This window comes from Gopherus flavomarginatus, chromosome 4 (assembly GCF_025201925.1).
Source record: "Gopherus flavomarginatus isolate rGopFla2 chromosome 4, rGopFla2.mat.asm, whole genome shotgun sequence".
NCBI classification, from domain to species: Eukaryota; Metazoa; Chordata; order Testudines; family Testudinidae; genus Gopherus; species Gopherus flavomarginatus.
Window position 1 is genome coordinate 40,362,351 of NC_066620.1, and position 25,326 is coordinate 40,387,676.

The 25,326-nt window shown below is 41.8% G+C and overlaps 1 protein-coding gene across 3 annotated transcripts in view; it reads right to left on the minus strand.

Annotated features, from left to right (window-relative positions):
- Positions 1 to 7,056: 7,056 nt before the first annotated feature.
- The window catches only part of DYNC2LI1 (dynein cytoplasmic 2 light intermediate chain 1), a 47,517-nt gene continuing 29,247 nt past the window's right edge, over positions 7,057 to 25,326 (minus strand). For 2 of the 3 annotated variants that reach the window (XM_050951928.1, XM_050951929.1), the window contains one exon: positions 7,057 to 7,290. In XM_050951928.1, the coding sequence (XP_050807885.1) occupies positions 7,228 to 7,290 (63 nt within the window). In that variant the 3' untranslated portion in view covers positions 7,057 to 7,227. Of the gene's footprint in view, positions 7,291 to 23,843; positions 24,003 to 25,326 lie in introns of all 3 variants that reach the window. The other variant, XR_007774161.1, reaches the window with a different exon arrangement.

The window sequence follows — 25,326 nt, forward strand, 5'->3', positions numbered from 1 at the left end:
AATGCTTCCACGCATTTAGCTGTGCCCTCTCAGTGTGGGAGGACTACATGAGCTCAGAAAACATGTCACCACAAGTGCATTTTTTTCGCCTTCTAATCTGCGATAACCTCAGGGACGGAGATGATAGGGTACAAAATTCCATCTGTAATTATCTGCAGACAGTACTGATGTTATTTTAGACATGACTGCACCTCCAAGACTAAATGACTAAACATTAGTGCACCTGTGGGTACAAAAAGGGAGGATGTTTTTTAAAAGTCTGATGCCATGTTTGTTTATATTTTAAAATGCTCTCTTGACTGTATTTGCACAGGACTGTAGGAATGAACCCTGATGTTTCCAGATTTGGATGTTTCTTTGCTGTTGTGTTAGTACCTCATATAATTGGCGAGCTACTAACACTTGTTTTGCTTGGTGTGGTTCAAAACCCAAATGTAGTCAACAGTGCAGTGATGCTACTTAATGTAGCAGGAGTGCTAGTTGGAAGTGGGCTTGTAAGGTAAGGTTTTAATGATAAAATAATGTAACTATTCAATAGTCTCAAGAATCTCTGTTGCTAAAGGTGAGTCTATGAGTATGTTACATAAGAAGGTGGTAATTAGATAAAGTGCACCTGTAATCTTTGGCAAGGCACCTATCTAATCACTGATCTTTTAAACCTTGTACTAAATACAAGCAATCCTGACTTTTCCTACAGAACTGAAATAACCCTAATGATAGTTAATGCCAAAGCTGCATCCTCACTGAAATGGCTACATCTCTTAAAGTGATTCTCAAAAAAAAGTATCAGACTGTGTCATATTTGACAATGCTTTTTCTCTCGTAAACAGATTTCAGCTAAAGCTGGTTCTGCAAAGTAAAATTATGTTAACACCCTCTTCAGTGCCCTATTAGCCACTGCTAAATTTAGTGAAGGGTTGTAGTTTTGTTGTGAAAGTATTTCCCACCACCTTAATTCAGTGCTTTACTGATCTCTTTGAGTGAGAATGTGTGGGGTTTTTTTAAACCATGTTTTTTAGTACACACAGGGCTAATTAAGACTGTGAATCTCTTCATTAAAACTACAAGGAGTCCACTGGCACCTTGAAAACTAACAGATTTATTTGGGTGTAAGCTTTCCAGACTCCTTGTTGTTTTTTGTGGATACAGACTAACATGGCTACCCTTTGATACTTAATCTCTTCATTGTCTGTGAAGAGAATCAATACTGCCAGTGGGTCTTGGATTGCTGGACATTTCTGCAGCATTTGCTGTGTTGGATCATAAGGAGTTGTTTGGAATCTTTCTATGAGAGACAGGAAGTGCACTTGCTGAGTACAGTTACACTGAGCTGATCACAGACTTTGTTTTGATTCACATTATTAATTCTTTGTTTTGCAAGTATCTTTAGTAGCCCTCCAGGGCTTAATATTCACTCTGTCTCTACTTTAGAGGAAATGAAGTGAATACACATGGTAGACTTTTGTTATGCAGATAACACTCATCACTCCTAGTAGTTCTTCCATTGTCATTTTATTAGCTTTTTTTGATGACACAGCAACATGAATATAAATAGGTTGTAAAATTAATTGCTACTCTACCTAAACAATGCATTACTGCGTATCCTGACACTGTTAATGGTCAATGGTCTCCTTAACAGATCCTTCAACATTTGTCACAAATACAGTTTGTACTTGAAAATTGTGCAGGCAAATTAAGGAGGCTCCCTAAAATGTGGTTGTAAGGTGCTGAAAGGAGCTGAGCACTTATTGTAAGTTTGGGTAGTACTGGTTCTTGAAATAACAGAAGCCCAATTTAACTAGTTTTTGTTTGTTCAAGGCGCACAGATGACATGCCTACACCTTTTAAAGTTCTAAGTTACCTTACGTTCCAAAAATACAGCAGTGAGGTTCTTGCAGTCAATGAATTTTATGGATTAAACTTCACATGTGGTAAGTATTCACTGAGCCCCCTTAAACCTTTGTAAATCAATTTAATGAAATATCTGATTAAATTTATACACATGGTAACAAAGAGTACTAGCCATACCTTTCTAAGCACCCCATACAACTTACAAATACAACATCATTAATAACTAAGCATAACAATTCATTATAAGGCAGTAAAACTTTTATAACCCACTACTAGCAAACCATGCCACTCAAAAGCTTGAAGCTCCCTCTCCTTCCAACAGTTCCCCACTCTTCAACTTCCTCACACCCACAGGCTGTTTTCTTCCCCATGCATTTTAAAATATGAGCTTTGCAGCAGGCCTTGAAGGGCATAAGATTTGTCCTATTTTGGATCATGTAGAGGAACCGAATCCAAAATTGGGGGCCTTTGGAGAGAATGCCCTGTCAGCCGCAATTTCTTGTTTATATCCACGGGGCATCAGCTTGCGCACCTCTGCTGATTTCAAATGCAGTGGTAAGGCACTATGAGAGAGGTACTTAAGTTAGGGAATAATCTATTTAGGGTTCTATAGGAAGGACTATGGCTCATAATTGAAAATAACTGATGTCAAGTTAATCATTAATGTTTGATAGTGATCATTTTCAATTATGGATTTTTTCAGTATGTTCTCCAGGCAGCCTGGCTCCACTGCCCAGGCCTCAGATTCCTCCCAAGGAAGGAAGGCACACCTAGCTTCAGCAACGTATCTCCTTAGACCTTGGTTATTGCACTATTATCTAGGCACCCAAGAGCATCAGCCTACACTTCTGGTTTCCCTTGCTTCCTGACTGCAAGTTCTGGTTCCCCAAAGCATTGCTGCGTGGCTTCATAGAACAGTGGCGACAGTATAACCCTTCAGTTAATTCCCCCTTGTGGGGGAAGGTAGAGTGCAAGAGGCAAGTGTAGGCGGGTTCTGGCAGGAAATGAAGACAAAATAAAAGGCTGGGCACCTGGCTCTCGCAAAATAGTGAATTCTGTGCAAAAAATGTCAGCTTCTGCTATTGTGGAGTTCACAAGACCCTGAGCAAGATTAGTGGGGCAACTAACACCTCCAAGCTATTGTTTTAGACTTGCAGCAAATTGAGGAAGAGAACAGTGCAGCAGTTTGCACAGTTCACATTTCCACTGTTATCTCCAACTAGACTGTCTAGAAACAATTTTTGAAAACAAAATCTGAGATTCTGGAGCAGTGTTGTGACAGGGGTGTGTGACAGGTTAGGCCTCAACTGGAGTATTGTGTCCAGTTCTGGGTACCGCATTTCAAGAAAGATGTGGAGAAACTGGAGAGGGTCCAGAGAAGAGCAACAAGAATGATTAAAGGTCTTGAGAACATGACCTATGAAGGAAGGCTGAAGGAATTGGGTTTGTTTAGTTTGGAAAAGAGAAGACTGAGAGGGGACATGATAGTAGTTTTCAGGTATCTAAAAGAGTGTCATCAGGAGGAGGGAGAAAACTTGTTCACCTTAGCCTCCAATGATAGAACAAGAAGCAATGGGCTTAAACTGCAGCAAGGGAGATTTAGGTTGGACATTAGGAAAAAGTTCCTAACTGTCAGGGTAGTTAAACACTGGAATAGATTGCCTAGGGAAGTTGTGGAATCTCCATCTCTGGAGATATTTAAGAGTAGGTTAGATAAATGTCTATTAGGGATGGTCTAGACAGTATTTGGTCCTGCCATGAGGGCAGGGGACTGGACTCGAAGACCTCTCGAGGTCCCTTCCAGTCCTAGAGTCTATGAGTCTATGATAGGATGTACAAACCCCACACTGGGCAACAAGGGGTTAAGGAATTATTTTGGGCTCAGCCAGCCCTACCCTGCCACACTTGCAGCAAATACTCCATCTGCTGGAGGAATTAAAAGATAGGGAATAAGATCACCGGGTAAGCAGAGCTGGAAGAGGGCAGACTTGCAGCCCACAGCTCCAGCAGAGCAGAGGGAAGCCTAAGCACTCTGACACAGTTGTCCAAAGGGACCCACCTCAGAGACAACCAGAGAAGGAAGTTTCCTGTGGACCTTGGTCACTCCCTCTTACTTATTTTGGTTTGGATTTCCCCACCAGCGGAAAATCTTGACTAAGCTTACAGGTGTGGGAGGTGAAGAAGAAGGGAGGACAAGAGGAAGAGACCCAGGGAGGACAGCTTTAAGCAGTCAAAAGGGGTAGCCAGAAGGGCACTGGGTTTGAGCCCTGTTGAGTGGGAAGGCCTGGGCTCCCCTCCTCACAACTCCCTGGGCAGTCAGGGGTTGTGGCCATGACCACTAGGCCACGCTTCCCAACCAGACCCAAGTGAGGCACATTACAAGGGGTGAAATTCTCCAACTATGGAACACATGGGACCCTGTTTACAAGTGAAAATCAACACCTTTAACATCTCCTTGATGTTAGTGGAGATCATAACAAGATACTACATGCTCTAAGCGGACTGACACGTTATATGCTAGCTTCAGTTTTGGATGGTTTTAAAATGTAGTCCCATATAGAGCATATTGCAGTAAGTAACCCTGAAGACGACAAAGGCATTCATTACAGCAATGATAATAATACCTTGCAATTTTCTGTAAGGATCTCAAAGTATTTCATAAATATTAATAAGCCTAAGTCAAACAACTTCCCAGTGCTTATGGGTCCTTGCAGACAGCATATCTGATGGGCCATAAATCTACCATTTGGTGTGAGTGAAACTAGTGACACTTCATTCCTCTCTTTAGAAAATGCAAAGCAGGTTAGACACAGAAACATGCAGAATGCCCCAATTTCCCGTACACAGCAGATTGGCTGGGATGGGCACCAAGGAGCTCCTGGGAAGCCTGTCAGGGAAGGAAATCTACCTGCTCAGCCACTCTGTGGGTATTACTCCAGTTTCAGGACCACATCCATTCAGCAGCTGTATGACCTGTGGTATTTGCATAGCAAGAGATCTGCCAATATGCTCTCAAGTTTTTGCTGTGAAGCAGTAAGTCATTGCAGCGCTGAGTTCTGAGCATACAATGATTGTACAGCCTCTGCCCAGACTCTCCTGGAACAACACTGGCTCCACTATCGACAGTACCTTCCATCCCCACAGTGAACACATATGTTATATTAAAATAAATTGTAAGGCTAAGTATATTAAATAAAATTGAGGTGAGTAGAACGTGGGATCCAGGTGTTTAAATCAGTGCACCGTTTGCAGTGACTAGCATGGCATGCTCTACAATATCATACAAAACCTTTTTTTTTTTTTTTTTTTTTTTTTTTGCAGGTGGCTCCAATGTTTCTCCTGGAGTTAGTGCATCATGTGTTTTCCCTCAGGGCCTTCAATTCATTGAGACAACCTTTCCTGATGCAATGTCCAGATTCACAACAGACTTCTTAATGCTATATGCTTTCCTACCCGCACTTGTCATTCTAGCAATTGTGAGTTTTAAAATAAGGGATATAATTATTGTCAGGCAATAAAAACATTAGGAATTCTAAACTGGCTGTACAGTACTATATACCAAACCTTACAGTATTTGAAAACATTATTTGGGCAAAGTAGTGTCCATTATTTTGTTGTCTTTCTAAATTATAGTACGTGAGGAGTGAATTACATTCACACAATTCATATCTTTTTCCTTTCAGTTAACAGTTTTAACTCAGTTGGAAGCAATATGTTAAATACTATGAACAAAACAGTAAACACTTAAAACTAAAAATTTCAGTTTATGAAGTACACATTTGGGTATTTTTTTAATTCACAAAAATGTTTTAACATATTTGTAAGTGCACGTAATAAAGAGATGCAGACACTGGAACAAATGTCATTTACTTTGTTAGGGATTATTCTTGCAAGCTTGATGACCAAGGGGCACAGCAATATTTCCTCTAACAGCTGCACCTCACCTCCCCCACCCCAATAAATAATGTTAAAATATCAGATGATAATGTAATAGACATGGTAACTCAGTTGTGTGACAGGACTTCACTTCGGTCTTCCAGTTATTAATGCAAAAGGTGGAACTAAGATATTACAAAATTTGCACTGTCGAGTGTGAATTAAAAGTGAAAGTCTGTGAATCTGTATATAAATTTGAGCTCAGAAATTGCTCAGCACCTGTGACCAAATATGTAACATATAATAAACTATAACAGTCAGAGAAGGAAAAATTCATGTTAGATCATTCTGCCCAGCCCCTTCCCAGTTCAGAATAGTTCACCAAGGAATTATCTTATGTGCTCTAGCCCAGTGGTTGTTCAACTGTCCATTTTTGTGGTAAGATGACATACCTCTCATGGGCCACCGCTTGTCTCAGTACCTCAATCCTCTATTGCTTGGTTCTCAAAACATTTCATCCTGCTGCTGGACAAACGCTGAGCTTTACTGGTTTATGTTAAGTTGGGCTGTCTCCATCAATGATGTTTCCATCTTTTCAAATTGCACTAGAAGACTATGATATTGAACATTAGGAATAATCTAAATGTTCTTTTATTAATGCACACAAATATCCCACAATCTGTGTATGAAGAGGTGAGGACTTATATTTACTGATAGTTAACACCTTTATTAAATTAAAGCATTAAATTTGACAAACGATCACTTCCAGGATGGGTAGCAGAATGGTTCTCATTGTCCAGAAATCATAATAGTACTCAATCTTATTGGTGAGCAGGAGCCATAACATAGTTCTATGCAGAATGGGTATAGTCTTTGGGAATGTTCTCCTATACAAGATTAACAGAACCTGGTTTTAACTATAGTATATCAGGCAGCTTGTATGGAAGTCTCTCTCTTATAGCACTTCTCAATTAATGGGTTACTTAAAATATGTATCTGCAAACTGGGAAACATCTGACTTCATACACATTATATTTTGTGTACAGAGGTACAGCTCTGGGCTTGCAATAATCTGTTTGTGCCCTTAAATGAATATTTTATGTAGGAACTTAAAAAAACCAACAAAACATATGGCCTTAAGAGTCTCATTCTTCATATTTAAACCCAGCCATGGGAATAATCTTTTTTAAATGTTCCAAAATCTACTTGAGGCTGATGATCCAGGTTTGTTTTCTCACCGGAAAATATTTTCAGTTCACATGATAGTACATGAATTTAACTATTAATTTATAACAAGTTTTTTATAATTTAATAATAGATGCAATCATGTTATATTAACTGTTTGTTTATTGTATGTTTGTTATTTGGTATTACATATTTTTCCAACTGTATAAAACACCAGTTTCAATTACTTTGTATAATACTCAAAAATGATGATTGATCATAACATGTACAAAACATAAAATTAAAATCAGTGTGAGAGTTAAGCACTTATCTCAATCAAGGTTCAAACTCCATTTCTTTCCAGGATTTAGAGGCATTTCTCTTATATTGTTCTAGGTCCTAAAACACAAAAAATATTTCAAAACACTTAGCATAAGATCCCCAGTAAAATAATAATAAAATGCATACATCTGTAACTTTCCAATCTACATGCAGTTTAAGGTTTCTAGCTATGTTTCTAAATCATACTTTATTACATTTTGAAATAGTACAAGAAGAAATTTTGATCACATCTTACTGAAATTAAAAATGTTTAGCTTTAGAGGCTGACTAAGTTGCTGTCAGGCGAGAGAGCAAGATGTGATTTCCTCTCCTAACTTTTCACTTGCCAGGCCAGGGAAGGCTAAGCCCCAAGTTGGAAGCACTGCGGAGACATGGAAATTCGCCGCTATCTATTGAATATACTTTAACTTTATTGCTTTATTTGTGTCACAGAGCCCTAGATTACAATGGCAAAAATAGTTTCTTATGCACGGTGGGCCAAATTCAGGACTTTGTCCATTCCAAGCAGTGAACTGGGTACAAGGTACTGTCCATGAGACTCCTATAGGGGAAGGAAGCCATTTCACAGAGGTTACTTTTACACATGACTGAAGTAATCCCTCCACAGCCCCAAAGCATGTCAATTGGTGGGGGTGGGAGGAGGTTGTGCACATGTGTGCAGAAAACCAGCTGAGTCACAGAACAGTGGATCCACTCTGCTCCCCATGCTAATTCATCAGGATCCTTTACAAAGCTGAAGCTTCACAGAGGTGTGTGCATTCCCTCCAAATTAAGCCCTTGGCCCTCTTCTACGAGTTGTTCTGCTAGCGCAGGGGTTAGCAACCTTTCAGAAGTGGTGTGCCGAGTCTTCATTTATTCACTCTAATTTAAGGTTTTGCGTTCCAGTAATACATTTTAATGTTTTTAGAAGGTCTCTTTCTATAAGTCTATAATATATAACTAAACTATTGTTGTATGTAAAGTAAATAAGGTTTTTAAAAAGTTTAAGTAGCTTCATTTAAAATTAAATTAAAATGTAGAGCCCCCCGGGCCAGTGGCCAGGACCCTAGCAGTGTGAGTGCCACTGAAAAGCAGCTCGCGTGCCGCCTTTGGCACACATGCCATAGGTTGCCTTCCCCTGTGCTAGCGATAACTCCGTGGCCAGGGAGATGTAGCTAGATTTCCCTCTCCATTAGTATGCTCTATTTCGGCCAGAAAGTAGTAGCCTGAAACATTTCTTAAAAGATCACAAAGGATTTATTTGACATGCGTACATGAAGATTCTTCTCTCTACATTAATGTGTTTTTTAATCAGCTATTCTGAATAATCCCTTTATGGGCTACATTTTAGTTGAATGAGATGTATACACTTGAATGTAAAAATAAGCAAAAACTAAAGAGGAAGCATTTCAGGAAGAAGTAAATCCAGTCAGTACTGGGAAATTTTTAGGAAAAAAGCTTTGAGGAACAGATTATTAAGAGCAGCAGTAAAAGTTGTTACTGTGAAGATATTAAAAAGGCAGGCACTTAGAAGCAATCACCACTACAGCATAAAGAACAATAGCTGGGTAGACAGATGGACCTACATGACCTTATTGCATCCAAAAATGTTACTATGAATTTTGATGCTTACAAAAAGCTTTAGAAACATTAGCAAACAGCAGTTTTATCTTTTAGTTTCATGCAGTGATGCATACCGTATGGCATCATAGTTCTTAAAGATTTATGAGTCGAGTTATTTAAAAGTCACTGTCTTCTTTACATACACGACTCCAAGTTAGCTAGAGGACTGTATTATTGTAATTACAGCCATATAATTTTAGATCTATGATTATCTACTGTTTGCAATTTCAAAGATCAGTTATCCACCTGCTACTGCATTAGAGTGGCATGTTTGGCTACACCATACAGAAAAAATTCATTATGCTGGAAATTCCCATTTGCGTTCAATTAGTTTACATGAAATTTTGATATAGCACAGTTATAACCCACCAAACCACTGTAGTGTTAGTTTTTAGATAGCAAAAAGACCTTCCTGCTATGTTTTCAAGGAAATACACACTGTATCTGTGTTTTATGTTACAACTCTAATGTGAGGCTAGCTGCTTGGAGTCTGAAGCAGAAAGGTCAGTGTAATGGCTTCCCTTTCTTGACTAGGATGTCTTCTGAAACTAAATGCCCAAGCCACAAGGAACCAAAAATCTACTGAGCCTTACCTCCCATGCAATCCTACTGCAATCAATGGGGTTGAAAGGGCTGCAAGTCAAAACAGATTTTTGTGGAAGCTCTCCTCATAGCTTAAGAATTCATGCAGAGGCAGTTGGTATGACAGTCTATTAAAGGCAGCCATCAAGTAAGATCCTCAGATGATTTAAACTGGCATAGCTCCATAAACTTCAAGAAATAGATGCAGATTTGCAAGAACTAAAGAGACAGCCCTTCTATTTAAGTGAATAAGGGAACTTATTTTAAGCCTAGCAGGTCTGTTAATAACCAGGACTCACTAGTTTAATATGTTATAAGAAGAAAAACAAAATAAGGCAGAGAGAGACAGAGAGCGCACTGGATTTCAGGCATCCTTTCTAAAACCAGATAAAGGGGATAGAACAACAGTGCTAGAAACCTTTGCAAATTCCAGAGCCAGTCTGCAAGAACCAGAGTTCAGTAACTTGTAAATGTGACTGGGGTCGAGGGCGTTTCAGTAGCTTGTGAGGATGGTGGGAAATCAGAGAAAAAAAGGTGAACACAAACCAGTAATTAGTATGAGTACTGAGCAAGTGTCATATGATTGCTATCCTGATTTTAATGGAATGGACTAGATAAAACAATAGATGTTTCACAGGAGTTATTCAGGCAAATTGACATGAAAGCCACACTTGTTTGTGTTCAATAGAAATGATGGTCATGAGGCTTGTGGAGAATAATGGGAGACATAAGCTAAAACAATATAGGAATGGAGAAAATTTCTTCTAAAAAGGGAATATGGAAATAAAATATGAAGTAAATACATGCCCCTTTTGAGGAAAATGTACAACCTCAGAGTCTTGAATTTTCTTTTAATATAGATTTTGAAAGCTATTTTTTAGTGGTTAAATCAAATGTTATTTCAGTACAACCTCACTAATTTGTACATGTGACAAAGTCACACAACCAAAAATTCTCTCTCCATACTTACCAAAGCTAGCAGCTTTCACTATCAAGGGAGCCAGCATGCTGGCTGATGCAGATTCTTCAAACCCTTTGTTTTCCTGAAGGTTTCAGGCATTTTCCAATATCTTCAGGAAAATAGGTTTGTAGTAGTATTTTACAGTGTTTTGTAAGAAGGGGTGCTGCCATTTGCTTACCCCAAAAAGTTTTTGAAAATAGTGTCTGATTTTCAGGGAGGTGTTTTTGCGTGTCTGATATTGGTTAATATCTTGATCTCCTTTTTCTTCAGTTAACCACTGCAATTTTTTAAAAATCATATTCTTCTAAGAAACAATGGTTCAGATCTATTTATCATTTAGGCACTTTGGCCCTGATCCTTAAAAGGTATTTAGGTGCCGTCATCCCTCTTTAGGCACCAAGGTCTATAATTTATGTGTCACTGACATTTTCAAATCTATTGCTCAGCTGCTGCCTTAACCCTGTACCTTGGCTGAAAATTCTACTGGGCAGCAGGCTGCTTATGGGCTAAGGGTCAGTGTTAAGAGGAGCTACACCTAAGTATCTTTAAGGAACTGGGCCTCCCTGGGTTCCAGTCTATTGGTTTAGTCATCAGGCCAAGGTGAATAGTAAAGTGATGTTAACTGTAAAATATTATTTATGCAGATATATCAAAATACAGCTTGCTAAAAAATTAAAAATACATGATTAAGGAATCTCAGAGTTAAGTGTTAAGTATTAAGGTGCTTGTAATAAGCTATTTCATGATAAGGTAAGCACCTTTCCAAATAAATTAATGTGAGTCATCAAGATGCACATTTGGAAGTCCCTTGAATACAAGCAGACATTACAATATAAACCTAAAAGCTATTGGCATTTTATGCTCAAATCGCTAATTTCTAGGTACAGCTAACACACGTACACAAGTCTCCATTATGATGGCACAACATTAGTGTCATAAACAGATAGTTAAGGGTTAATGTCTCTTTTACCGGTAAAGGGTTAACAAACAGGGACCCAAACACCTGACCAGAGGACCAATCAGGAAACAAGATACTTTCAAATCTAGGTGGAGGGAAGCCTTTGTTTGTGGGTTTTGGGTTTGTGTGGTGTTCTCTCTGGGTCCTGGACGGGACTAGAGGTGCAACCAGGTTTCTGCCAATCTCCCTGCTACAGTCTCTTATCTATTCAGAATAGTGAGTAAGTAAAAAGGCGGTTATAGTCTTTTAACTTGTTTTTTTTTAAAGAACAAGTTAAAAGACTATAACCGCCTTTTTACTTACTCACTATTCTGAATAGATAAGAGACTGTAGCAGGGAGATTGGCAGAAACCTGGTTGCACCTCTAGTCCCGTCCAGGACCCAGAGAGAACACCACACAAACCCAAAACCCACAAACAAAGGCTTCCCTCCACCTAGATTTGAAAGTATCTTGTTTCCTGATTGGTCCTCTGGTCAGGTGTTTGGGTCCCTGTTTGTTAACCCTTTACCGGTAAAAGAGACATTAACCCTTAACTATCTGTTTATGACAACTAGTATTTAAACACTCACTACCTATTCAGGAATTACAGCAACAGAAAATTCAGGGTACCCCATGACCTTCAAAGAGATCAATCCTATACCCCACACCTGGGGTAACCTTGAATAACTATACTGAGGTAAAAATTACAGTGCTTTTTTGCACTAGGATTTTACAGAGATGGCTCTCTCAAGTTCCCTATCTTGATGTAAAAAAACACAACACTTTTGCTGTGAAGAAAAAAGTCTTAGAGCTTCAGGTGTTGTTAGGTAATGCATGCCTCTTCTATTGGGAAGAATTAAGAACCCATGGAATATTATAACCATCAAACTAATGCAACAGAACCTTGCTAATTTGAACTAGTGACTAAGAGAGCCATTGGAAATGTAAGTCAGTTTTGAAAACTAGCAAGTGAACAAATTTTAAAGTACTCTGTTACGATATTTTTGTCAACAGATATTTAGCTTTACCTAATTATAACTACAATTAACAGTAAACTTAATAAATGTAAAGAATATTTTGTAAAACTAATGAAATACCTCAGTGCAAAATCTGCTACTAAATCTTTGCTGAGTTGTGAGAAGATTCCACCAATGGCTCTGTGGATATGGGGAAAGCGGAGGACCTGATATACCTTGACTTTTGCAAAGCTTTTGATATGGTCTCCCACAGTATTCTTGCCAGCAAGTTAAAGTAGTATGGATTGGATGAATGGACTATAAGGTGGACAGAAAGCTGGCTAGATTGTCAAGCTCAATTGCTCGTGATCAATGGCTCGATGTCTAATTGGCAGCTGGTATCAAGCAGAGTGTCCCAGGGGTCGGTTCTGGGGCCGGTTTTGTTCAACAACATGATCCGGATGATGGGATGGATTGCACTCTCAGCAAGTTCGCAGATGACACTAAGCTGAGGGGAGAGGTAGATATGCTGGAGGGTAGGTCTAGGGTCCAGAGTGACCTAGACAAATTGGAGGATTGGGCAAAAAGAAATCTTATGATATTCAACAAGGTCAAGTACAGAGTCCTGCACTTAGGACAGAAGAATCCCATGCACTGCTACAGGCTGAGGACTGACTGGCTAAGTGGTAGTTCTGCAGAAAAGGACCTGGGGGTTATAGTGGATGAGAATCAACAGTGTGCCCTTGTTGCCAAGCAGGTTAATGGCATATTGGGCGGCATTAGTAAGAGCACTGCAGATCGAGGGAAGTGATTATTCCCCTCTACTTGGCACTGGTGAGGCCACATCTGGAGTATTGGAGAGAGTCCAGCAGATGGCAATGAAAATGATTAGGGGGCTGGGGCACATGACTTATGAGGAGTGGCTGAGGGAACTGGGCTTATTTAGTCTGCAGAAGAGAAAAGTGAGGGGGGATTTGATTGCAGCCTTCAACTACCTGAAGGGGTGTTCCAAAGAGGATGGAGCTAGGCTGTTCTCAGTGGTGGCAGATGACAGAACAATGAGCAATGGTCTCAAGTGAGGTGAGGGAGGTCTAAGTTGGATATTAGGAAAAAATATGTCACTAGGAGAAGGATGAAGCACTGAAATGGGTTACTTAAGAGGTGGTGGAATCTCCATCCTTAGAGGTTTTTAAGACCTGGCTTGACAAAGCCCTGATTTAGTTGGGGATTGGTCCTGCTTTGGGCAGGGAGTTGGACTAGATGACTTCCTGAGGTCTGTTCCAACCCTAATCTTCTATGATTTTTTGTGCAGATTAGCGATGTTCCAATCTATTTTACAAAATCAACATTAGAAAAGGAAGAATCTGATTATCTGATGAAAGTTTCAAACATATGGCTATCTGGTATAGTAACCTAGATTGGAGCATACTTGGCAAGTTACTCTCCATCATATCTTTATACCAATGGACAGGCAGAAAAAATATTAGGAAAGATATCTAAATTATTGTTTGCTCACCACTTTATAGAGTTTGCATGCTAAATGCTGAGATCCTGGAGCCTGTCAATGCAGTTAGCACAGAGGCAGCTCAAACAAAGTCTGCCTCTCTACTTCTGTGTGCCTTCTCAGCATTCCATCCTGCTGCCTGATGCTACCATGGAAACAGAGTTCATTTTTGTCAAAAGAGTTCTAGTAGTTTAAATTTAATCTTTGTAAATAGAACTGTTACTTACACTATTGTAACTGGATCTTTAAGATGTGTTGTCCACATGTATTCCACTTTTAGTGCATATGTGCCCCATGCACATGAGACTGGAAACTTTCTAAAAAGTGGTGTCTGTTGGAGCTGCACCCTCTAGCACCCCATAGCCATAGGCTTAAAGGGGCAGGTCAGCCACAGCCATCCTCTAGTCCTTATACCAAGGGTGGGCAAACTACGGCCTGCAGGCCATGTCTGGTCCATCAGACCTTTTAATCAGGCTCTCAAGCTCCCGTCAGGGAGTGGGGTCAGGGGCTTGCCCCGTCTGTGTGTGCTGTGGCTTCGCATGGCTCCTGGAAGCAGTGGCATGTCCCACTTCCTACGGGTAGGGGCAGACGTGGGCTTCGCATGCTCTTCCCACCCCAAGCACCAGCTCTGTAGCTCTCATTGGTCAGGAAACATGGCCAATGGGAGCTGCAGGGGCAGCACCTGCAGATGGGGCATCGCGCTGAGCTGCCTCGCCAGCATCGCGCCTCCACATATGAGCTGGAGGGGGGATATGCTGCTGCTTCCGGGAACTGCAGGGGTGGTGCAGATGGGGCAGCGTGCTGAGCCACCTGGCTGCGCTGCCGTGCCTCTGCATAGGAGCTGGAGAGGGGACATGCCGCTGCTTCTGGGAACTGATTGAGGTAAGCGCCTTTTGTAGCCTGCACCCCTGCCCTCTCCCACGCCCCAGCCCCCTGCCCTGACCTTGATTCCCCTCCCGCCCTCCAAAACCTTTGGGTCCCAGCACCCCAGAGCCCACAGCCCCTCGTGCAACCCAACCCCCAATTTCGTGAGCATTCATGGCCCACTATACAATTTCCATACCCAGATGTGGCTTTCAGGCCAAAAAGTTTGCCCACCCTGTCCTACTCTTGAAGAATACAAATTGACAATGACTCAATAGTAGCAGGAAGAAGGGTGGGTTGGGGAATACATGTGGACAAAACATCTCAAAGAACCATAGTTATTGTAGGGTAAGTAATTGATAGTTCTTACAATAACTGTTCATATGTATTCCATGTCTGGTGACTCACAAGCACTAACTTATGTCCTAGAGGTAAGTCTACCAGAATAATTACTTCAGGACAATTCGACCAAAGCAGGCATTTGACCGGGAGCCCCTTATCAAGGAGTAATGCTGTGTGAATGTGTGAACTGAACTCCAGATAGCAACTTTACAAATCTGTGAAATTGGGATCCCTTGCAGTGATGCACCACAGGTTGCCTAGCTTCTGGTGAAATCAGTCCTAATCTGCCCAGGCAGGTCTAAAAGGCCCACCTAGGAGTGCCTCAACATGTTCCAAAACTCATTTTGACAATCCTTGAATAGAGATAGGTTGCTCCTTCATTCTGCCAGCAAAGGACAGGAACAGTCTAGAAGAATTCCCAAACTGCTTCTTTCTGTCCAGGTAATATGAGAGACATCTAACAATGTCCAAGGTATGAAATTTTGTTTCTCTTCCACTAGTCTGACACTTGGGAAAGAAGACATGTAGGTGAATCATGTCATTAAGATGAAATTCAGAAACCACTTTAGGTAAGTGACACCTGAGCCACTTTGTCCTTGTGGAATATTATGTATGGAGGCACCATAAGGGCTTGAATCTCTCCTATTCTGGTTGAGGTAATGGTCACTTACAAAGACTGTCTTCACGGACAGACTGTACAAAGAATAGGACACCAGGGGTGTGAAGGGAGGATCCATCAAACTTGTTAAAACAATGTTGGGGTACCAGGAGCATGGGGTGTGTGCGTGTCTCTCTCATTGTCAGGAAGTCTTGATCAAGCCGATTGAGAAACCTAGCCATGGTTGGATGGGAGAAGACAATATGGCCTTCAACAAACAGGTGATAAGTGGAGACAGCCAACAGTGTACTCTGCTGAAGTGATCTGAATGCTCTAAAGTGAGCAGATAGTCAAGGATGGCAGCAAATGGAGCTCCTAAAGGGGTTTGCTGCTTCTCTATAACCCAGACAGGGAATCTCTTCCATTTAGCAACACAGGAGCTGAATCTGTGATGCTTCTTGTTCTGGTCAGATGTGAACAAGTGTATTCTCAGGTCCCCCTACTGTCACAGACCAGGGTGTAGGAGGGTCATGTCTAATAGTCGGAACAAGGCAGGCAGAGGAACAATCACAGCTGTGTGCATATGCATGGAGCAGCCACTGGTCAATTGCCACTGCTGGGCTTAAGAGTAGTTGTGGCAATGCCCCCCAGTCAATCAGGTGATCTGGCCAATTAGGGTTTCAGCTGCAGTTAGGTAGCTGATCCTGGGCCCAGCTGCAACCCGTCATTCCTGACACTCTCTCTCCTCTCATCAAGGGTGCCTCCTAGCAGGCCTAGGGCCTGATTTCTCAGGATGAGCCCAGTGGAAGTCCTGTAGCTGCTCCAGGTGTGAATGTTTTCAACCAGTTCCCAAGATTAGTCGTTTACTCTGCAGCTCTCCCAGTCCACCAGGTACAGGAATTTTCCCCTAACTCACCTGGAGTCCAGACATTGTCGGTTTAAATATTCTTCTTGCCCCCTAACAGTTATGGATGCTGGTGGTGGGCTGGAACATATTCTTAGTATTGTGCTTAGGGAGGGAAATGTGAAATACCAGATGGATCTTGAGCTAAGCGGGTATTTGCAGCTTGAAGGCTATAGGACCAACTTATTCCAAGATTATGAATGGACTCAGGTACTGGTGAGCGAGTTGGGCTGACAGGCAGGCCACCGTGAGGTTTCAGGTAGACAGCCAGACATTGTCCCCCATGGCTAGGTTGGGGGCAGTCCAGCGACCCTTGTCAGCATGATGTTTGTGAGTTTCCTTTGTGTATTTCAATTACTCCTTGAGCTCTTGGTGTATTTGGCCCAGGTGGACAGCCCAGTCTGCAGCTGCATGTATTGAGGCATTTGTGGGTACATCAGGATCAAACCCAGGAAAGAAACTGTAGCTTGCCAAGAATGGACTTTGTTGGGTTGAGGCATGGGTTGCATTGGTATAGGTGAATTCCACATAGTGGAGCAGAGAAAAACAGGCATCCCTTTGGAAATTCAAGAAACAACATAGGTACTGTTCTAGAATCTGGTTGACTCATTCTGTTTGCCCATTAGTCTGCAGGTGGTAGGCAGATGAGGTGAAGGACTCTCTTCGACCAAAAATGGGAGACAAACTGAGGGCATCAGTCTGACACTATGCCAATTGGTTGCCCAGAGTTGCGGAAGATATTCTTCAGAAAAAGGTGTGCTGTTTCTGGGGCAGTAGGGATGCAACAGCATGGAACAAAATGTCCTGTTTGGCTTGTGAGATTGACCACAACTAGAATCATCGTGCACTCGTGATAGGCAGCTTCAAAATAAAATCTATAGATTCATTAGGCCAGGCTAGAGGGGGAATGAGCAAAGGCTGGAGATGGCCAAGCAGTTTTGAGCATGGGCTCTTGGTTCACGACAAAAGATCACAAGCCCTTACACACTCCTTGATACATACCTGTAGAGCAGGCCACCAGAAATTCTGCAATATCAGGTCCCACATCTTGGATTTGCCAAAGTAACAAGTGAGTGGCATGTCATGACATAGTTGCAGGAACTGGAGTCTAGGCTGACCCTCTGGAATATAAATACAATCCTTGTGGTAGAGGAGATCCTGCAGTCTGAGTTCAGACCCAGACTGGGCATCTGTGTTAGCCAGCTCTGGCAGATCATACTCATGAAGGGGTCACGGAGCAGCTGAGAATGTATGGATGATATTAGATTTCTGTCAACTGAGCCGTTGACAAAGTTGGACCCTTTAAAGATTGTAGAGGGAAGTTCCTTGCCAGGCTCAAGGTATTCCTCTTTGAAGGACAAGGGGATCTATTTTCTCATTTCTAGCCCCTGAGTGATAGATTACAACAAAAAGACTAACTGGGCGAAAAAGAGATACCAGTGGATCTGGCATTGATTGGGGCAGCTGCCTGACTGGAGATACTCTAGATTCATGTGGTCCTTGAGAATTTGGGCTGGAAATCAAGCTCCTTCCAGTATGTGATGCCATTTTTCCAGTGCCACCTGGACTGTCAATAACTCCTTGTCCCAGATGTTAATTTTTTTCCACTGCGGTCTTTTCCATGGAAGTAAAAGGCACGGGGGTGAAGTTGACTATGGGAGCCCACTAGCTGATACAACACCATGCTTATAGCAAAGTTTGGGATGTTGCCTTCCACAGTAGATGGTGCGGTGGAGTCTAGGTGGATAAGAATGAACACTCTCTTCAGCTGATCAAAAGCAAATCAAGGAGCAGATGAACTGTACTCCTTTTCACAGGAGCGCCATCATAGGGACAACCAGGCTAAAAAATCCTTTTATGAAACACTCGGAGAAACTGGTGAAACCCAAGAACTGCTGTACCCAGCATGTGTCCTTTGGAGCCTGCCAGTCAGATCTGCCTGCCACTTTGCAAGGGTCAATAGTTAGTCCCTTTGGGGAGGCAATATACCCTAGGAATTCAACCGCTTCCCAGCTGAACTCGCATTTCTCAAGCTTCACGTACAGATGGTTTTGCTGGAACCTTTCTAAGACATGGAGCACATGTTGATCATGACCATCTCATCCTTGGGAAAAAAATAAGGATATCACCACAATAAATGACCACAAACTGGTTCAACATGTGTCTGCAGGTATCATTAATGAAGTACTGAAAGGTCGCTGAGGGTTGCACAGGCCAAAAAGCATAACTAGGTATCCAAAATGCCTATACCTGGTATGGAAAGTGATTCATCACTAGTCTCCTTCTTGGATCTTAACTAGATTATGGGCTCCATGAAGGTCAAGCTTGAAGATGATCCTGGGTGAGTGCACTCTTTTAAAGAGCTCACTAATATGAGATTTGAGGTACTAGTTCCAGATTGTAACCTTATTTTAATGCCTGGTAGTCCACACAAGGAAGCTGAGAGCAATCCTTATTCACAAAGAAGATAGGAGCCCCAGCCAGAGACGTGGAGGGGCATATAAACCCCTTTTGAAAGTTCTCCTTGAGATAGCTCTGGAGAGCTTGCAGCTCTGGCTCCAAGAGGGAATAACATTTGCCCAAAACGGACCCCCTCTCCAGGCTGGAGGTCAATCGAGTAGATGTAGCTGCGTTGTGGTTGCAATATGTCAGCCATTTTTTATTTAACACGTCTGTGAAACCCTGATACTTACTGGGTGTTCCCAAGGCAGTTGGGAGAGTAGTCAAGGCTGCCACGTTTCTGTCCAGACTAACTCTTTTGGTATTGAGATCTCTTGGGGGACAGGTAGAGCTGTAAAGGACCTCTGGCCAGGTTCTGGAAGACAAGACTGCCAGCAGTATGGCGAATTAAAAAGAACCATTCCAGTTGACCAGCGGATACCTAGGTCAAAGGTGATAAGCCATGGAATGTCAAGAACAACTGGAGAGTGTGAGGTCCACAGATCAAACTGAACTGGAGGACTTCATGGTGATCGTTACAGTTGATGTCTTCTAAGGAGGTCGTTTGGTGGGTGACCGGCCTCAAAGAAGAGCAATCTATCAATAGCCTCCGTGAAGTCGGGAAGAGCTTGCAGGATATTATGTGCCTGGGCAAACTCCAGATCCATGAAATTATTTGAAGTACCTGTCCCCAGAATTAGAAACTGAGCAGGGGAGAAGGGCTGAGAACTGGAGCAGGGCAGGAGAAAGGCCTAGTACAAGGATAGGAACAGGCTTGGAGCAAGGCAGGGAACAAGGCAGGCAGAGGAGAGATCGCAGCTGCGGGCATAAGCATTGAGCAGCCACTGGCCAAGTGCTACTGCTGGGCTTAAGAGCAGTCCTGGCAATGCCTCTCAGTCAATCAGGCGATTTGGCCACGCAGGGTTTTCTGCTGCAGTTAGCTAGCTGTTTCCAGGCACAGCTACAGGCCTTCACTCCATACACCTACTTGCAGATGATATTTTGAAGAATGGAGTCCTTGAGCTACCATGTGTGGTGCTCCAGGTAGAGCACTGGAGATCAATGCACCAGTCCCAAAGGTGAATTGCCACTTGGCACAGTGGCGATGAGCAAGCCCTTCCTTGTTTGAGTATATAGTACATTGACATGTGTACCGTGGTACCTTGAAGTACCCACAGAAAAGCTATGTATGCCAACTGAACACCTCTCAAACCTACAATGTTTATGTGAAGCATCAGCCCTTGGGAAGACCAAAGACCCTGGGTCTGAAGGTGGTCCAGATGGGCTCCTCATCCTATGTCTATGGGATACGTTTGTTAACATTGTCATGCAGGAAAGAGATGAGATGGGTACTCTGGTGCAGACATGTTGAGGGTCCTTCCACCAGTCTAATGAGTAGAAGATTTCATCTGCAAACTGGCAAACAAGTATGATTCCCTCCTGAAGAGGCCAGGTTTTTAGGGTCCTTATCCCTGGGAATTACTTAGGTGATCCCTGCTAGTTTGACCTCTCCTGAATGGCAACCATGAGCAACGAGCCAAGTGTCAGATAGCTATAGAAATACTCCAAGCCCTTGGAAGGTATCTGATAGCAGTGGTCCACTTCCTTGGAGGTAGGGTCTACAAAGGCAGGAGTTTGTCAAAGGTACTTTCCAACAAGACTCAATTTATTGGCATTACAAATCTACTGGGGACTGAGGAGTGCAGGATGTCAAGTACTTTGTAAGGATTCTCCTGCACTTTTTCCACTCTGATCTCAAGGTGTCAGCCATCCTTCTTAGAAGTTCCTTAAAGACACATCAGTAAACACACGCATTGGAGTCATTCTGGGAGGTCACAGCCTTGTTGGGAGAAGATGATGAGATGACCTTTAGGCCTGGCAGGGCATCTGGCTCCTGTAAATCCTTTGGTCACTCCCAGGGTCAGCCACTTTATGTGCCTGATGAATCAGGTGGCCTCTCCTGGGGTCTAGAGGGAGAGATCACTGTCTGGACAATTGAGTGGACAGAATCTTGTGACCAAAGTGCATTTCTAAAGGAGCCTAGAAAGGCCAAGTTTGCATGGGGTTCTGAAAGGGTCAAGAAGGGTACCAGACAGGATATAGTTTTGTAAATGTCCCTGCCCTCCCCCATGAGGATTGTCTCTGTAACTTCTCTCTGAGTTTCCATGCTCAAGGTCATGGGGAGATGGACAGTAAGGTAGATAATTTGGTGTTTCTCGTTTCCTGGCATGGGCTTTCAGATTATGGCTATGGGAGCACTTTTGAGATATGTGTGTCTCACCTAGGCAGCGGACACATTGTGAGTGCCTGTCAGACACCAGGATTGAGGAGTGGCAAGTGAGGCAATGTTTAAAACCTGGGGACCTGGGCATGCCCCTCAGATTGTGGTTTCTCCAGTGAGAGAGGGTAACTATACTACACTAAGGGGTATCCTAATAACTGAAACTTAAATTTCTAAGATAAGAAAAAAGTTTTTTAAAAAAGAAAAATAAATGAGAAAGAGAAAGTAGACTACTGACTAACTAAACTAGTATTTTAAAGTAAAAAGCAGAGAAAAGATAAAGTACAGAGGCACTGCTAAGTGCTCTGTCTCAAGCCGAGGGCGGTAGAGAAGGAACTGAGGGGGGTTGGTCACACAGTGCTATGTAACAGCCAGAGGCGGCACGAGATGGGGACAGCAGATGCGCAACACAAGCAGGCACTGCTACTAAAAATCTGTGATTACATGCACAGGGGCACTGATTCACTTAAAGCGGAGCACCCAGAGAAACACTCCTTGAAGAACAATGTATTTTCCCCTAATATTATTGCAGGAAATGGCTGAACCATTTTTGCTGAAACTTTCCCAAAAAACCCTCAGACTGAGGCAGGCATGAAGCACAGCAAATTTCAGCCAGAATGGCTAAAATTTGGCAAAGTTGTAAATAGCTGAAAACAGCATCTTATAATTGGAAGTGTTGGACAATTGTAACTACAGGCTTTGCTACATGTCACCTGTAATTTATATTACAATAGTACCAAGAAGCGCTGACCAGGAATGGGGTTTCATTATGCTAGGTGCTGTACCAACACAAGGGTAGACATGGTCCTGGCTAAATTTTGCTGTAATGGCTTAGTACAAAGCTTTAAAGGAAAAAAAGTAAACGGACTGTCACCCTGAGTCCAAAACTGCACATGAAATAATTTGAAATAAATGTGTTTAAATGAAAGTGTATATTTAAATGGAAAACAAATGTATTCTACAGTATCTGAATGACTCTCTGAGAAACACAAAGCACTGTTTTATGGTATAAATTTTTCTATAAATGTTCCTCTCTGTATTTAAAAATATATACCGTAACAATTTATTGAATATAAGAATCTAAAAAGAAAGAAAATTAGACTTTTACAGCATGTAATATTTTGCTGTTAAGATAGGAATGGATTCAGTACCCATTTTCACATAGTTATGGGAAATTTTCAGACATTTAAAAATTGAATGTAGCCAGAGCACTGTTTTCTTTTAGATGTATACTGCTATCTTACTGCATTTAACATCAAATGAAATTCAAAGATCATAAAAGGTTATTTTCATAAAAACAGTGCAAATGTAGCAATAATCTTATAATAATTGAACATATAGACAGAAAATTTTAGTAAACAGCTGCAAATAACTAAAGTAATTTTCTTTTGAATGAAACTTCTCATTTAATGTCTAGATTTTTTTTGTAGCAGTACCACTAAAAGAAGCTGCATTGACTTCCAATGCCCTTATAAAACAGACGGAAGTCTTTAAAATACCAGTCTTTTTTTCGCTTAAAACCAGAAAATTAATTTTCAATATGATTTAATCAACACCTACCAGTATCTTCTTTTACTAGATAAAAAACACTATCTATAATAACAAGTTTAATACAATTGTAAGCTAAAGATATTTAGTAAGAAATTACCCTATAAATTCCATATTAGCATATAGATTAAAAATTTCTTTAATATGCAATGATCTCTAAGACAACTGTTAACATAACAGATATATATAATCACTGTATTGGGTTAACAATTAAATACAGATATGTAAGTTCACAGTCCATAAGGAATTCTTTACACTCATTTATTTTTGATATCATACAGTATGCTTTATATGTATACATTCTTGGACAGGTAACTGCAGGTTAATTGCTTTAAGTAACCTAGCATACCTGAGGCACTCTGCAGTGTGCATATTCACTTACGGGTTATTCCTTGGCAATAAGTAAACACTATATGACTATGATAGCAGTATTAATATACTAATTAGGCTCATCTTTACTGGTATGCTAAAAGATTAAATTAGCTACAATAAATGTGGGATTACTTTAGATTAGTTGCAGTGCATTTCTGTAAACGTGCCTTTCATCTTAGGAGCGGTTGCTTGAAAAACTATGATATCTACGCTTTTATAATCATAGCTTTTCAAAGGTCTTCCACGTCTACCATCTTAGATGACTGTTATAAAACTTTGTTTAAACCAAAGTAACCTACTTTAAACCAAATAACCTAATCTAGTTTTGTGAAAAGAAGGTATCAAAGCTGTGTGAAACAGTCTTCACACCTCTAAACAATAAAGTGTCCTTGTAGTAAACAGAACAGCATGAAACACATTATTTTCACAATCAAAATGTGAAATTGTACTAAATAAAAAAATGACAATGACAAGTCACATGCTCCCATCCCCAAGCAGAAAATATTATGCAAGGCCTGAGCTAATGAGTAGGATTGGATGGCTCAGGACATTGGTAATAGGATACAAAGCCAGCCCATGTTAATGGTAACCAAAATTTGTTACCACTGTTGGGCTGTTTGGTGTCCTATAGGCAGAGTCCCACATGTTTCACAAATATCAAAGAACACAATATAAAATGAAAAAAAATGTAACCAATGACATCAAATGAAAAAACTCACCTGGCAGCTTCTACGGTTTCTGCCTTGCAGGACTGGACCTGGCTTCCTAAGCATTGTGACTTGGCAAATGGGGTCAGTGCACCACTAAGGTAGGCAGGTGCCAGATCACAGTGTCCACAGAGGGGAGCTGGGGCCAGTCCTGTGAGACAGGTGTCTCTGCTGTGGGATGAGTGCAGGGTGGGCTCACTTTCCAGGTCCCCTTCCAAACAGGATTTTTTCAGGAATTATGTTTTATCACCTCAGGAGTAATAAAACGAAATTCCAAAAAAATAAAAAGGAAAGTTATAAAAAATAAAGAGCATTCCATGGGGCTCTACCTACAGGAAGACAGCCTAATAGTCTCAGGCCAGTTTCCAGTGGACAGGTTTCTACATCATCAAATCCAAATGGCAAACTTGTTGGTATACAGAGCAGAGTTGCTAAGGAATAAATGGGAAACAGACTGACCTATCCTTTCACACTTACAGGTGGTTCCTGTAATTCAAGGCTTATGCATGTAAGCAGAGTCTAGATGAGCTCTCCTCTGACATCTAGTGGTGAGCTGTGGAAAAAGACTTCAGAAGCTGATCTTGTTTGCATGGACACACCCATCCTGCCTAGGTGCTCAGCATGATATGTTTGCCCAAATGATCACTTGTGGCTGGTGTTGGATTCCCCAGTCTCCTTGTTATTGGGGCAGGAGTAATAAAGTGTTATCTTTGTTGTGTGAATCGAGGGCAGCAGAACTGTACCTGGCATACCCCAATGAAGGGACTCACCCTCAACTGAACAGCACTTGCTAGGCAGAGGACATGGATTCCAAAGCCCAATCAGCTGAGAAAAGGTGGGGATAGGTATTTGTACCCAGTGGAGCCCATTTGACCCTTCCTCTCTCCCTGATATAATGAAAGAGCTAATTTAGACTCAACTGAGAGTCTTGTTACATTCTGCAGAGCTGAAATCACTGATACCTAGGTCTAAGTATTAGACCTACTTTGGGACAGTGTCTCTAGGGCAAGAGACTGCCCAGTGTGCACCAGCAGTGAGGCTCCCCCACTAACAGCTGAAATCACTGAAAGCTGTCTTAAGTGTGTGTGTGTGGGCCCTGAAGACATCTTGGTGAGTGGGCAGCTGGCAGAGAGTCATGGCAAGCGGCCAGAAGAGAAGCTGGTGGAGAGGGCCACAGCAGAGCTCTGCAGAAGCCTAGCAATCGGCTGTAGGGGCGACAACCAAGTGCCTGAGCAGTGCAGCATGCAAGATGCCTCCTCTACCACCACCCCTGCCTTCCACACAGAGTGGGAGGTGAACTCTGTGGATGAACCTCTGAACTCTGGGGCAGCACTGGCCAAGGACAGCAAGTGTGAGTGGGGTACAGAGAACGGACAGGCACGTTGAAGGGACTTTTGGATTGCTGGACTTAAGACCTTGAGCAGTAAAGGACATTGATCAACTTACTTGGGGGTGGATGTTTTGCTAATGGTTTGTGTTTATGAACCCTAGATGT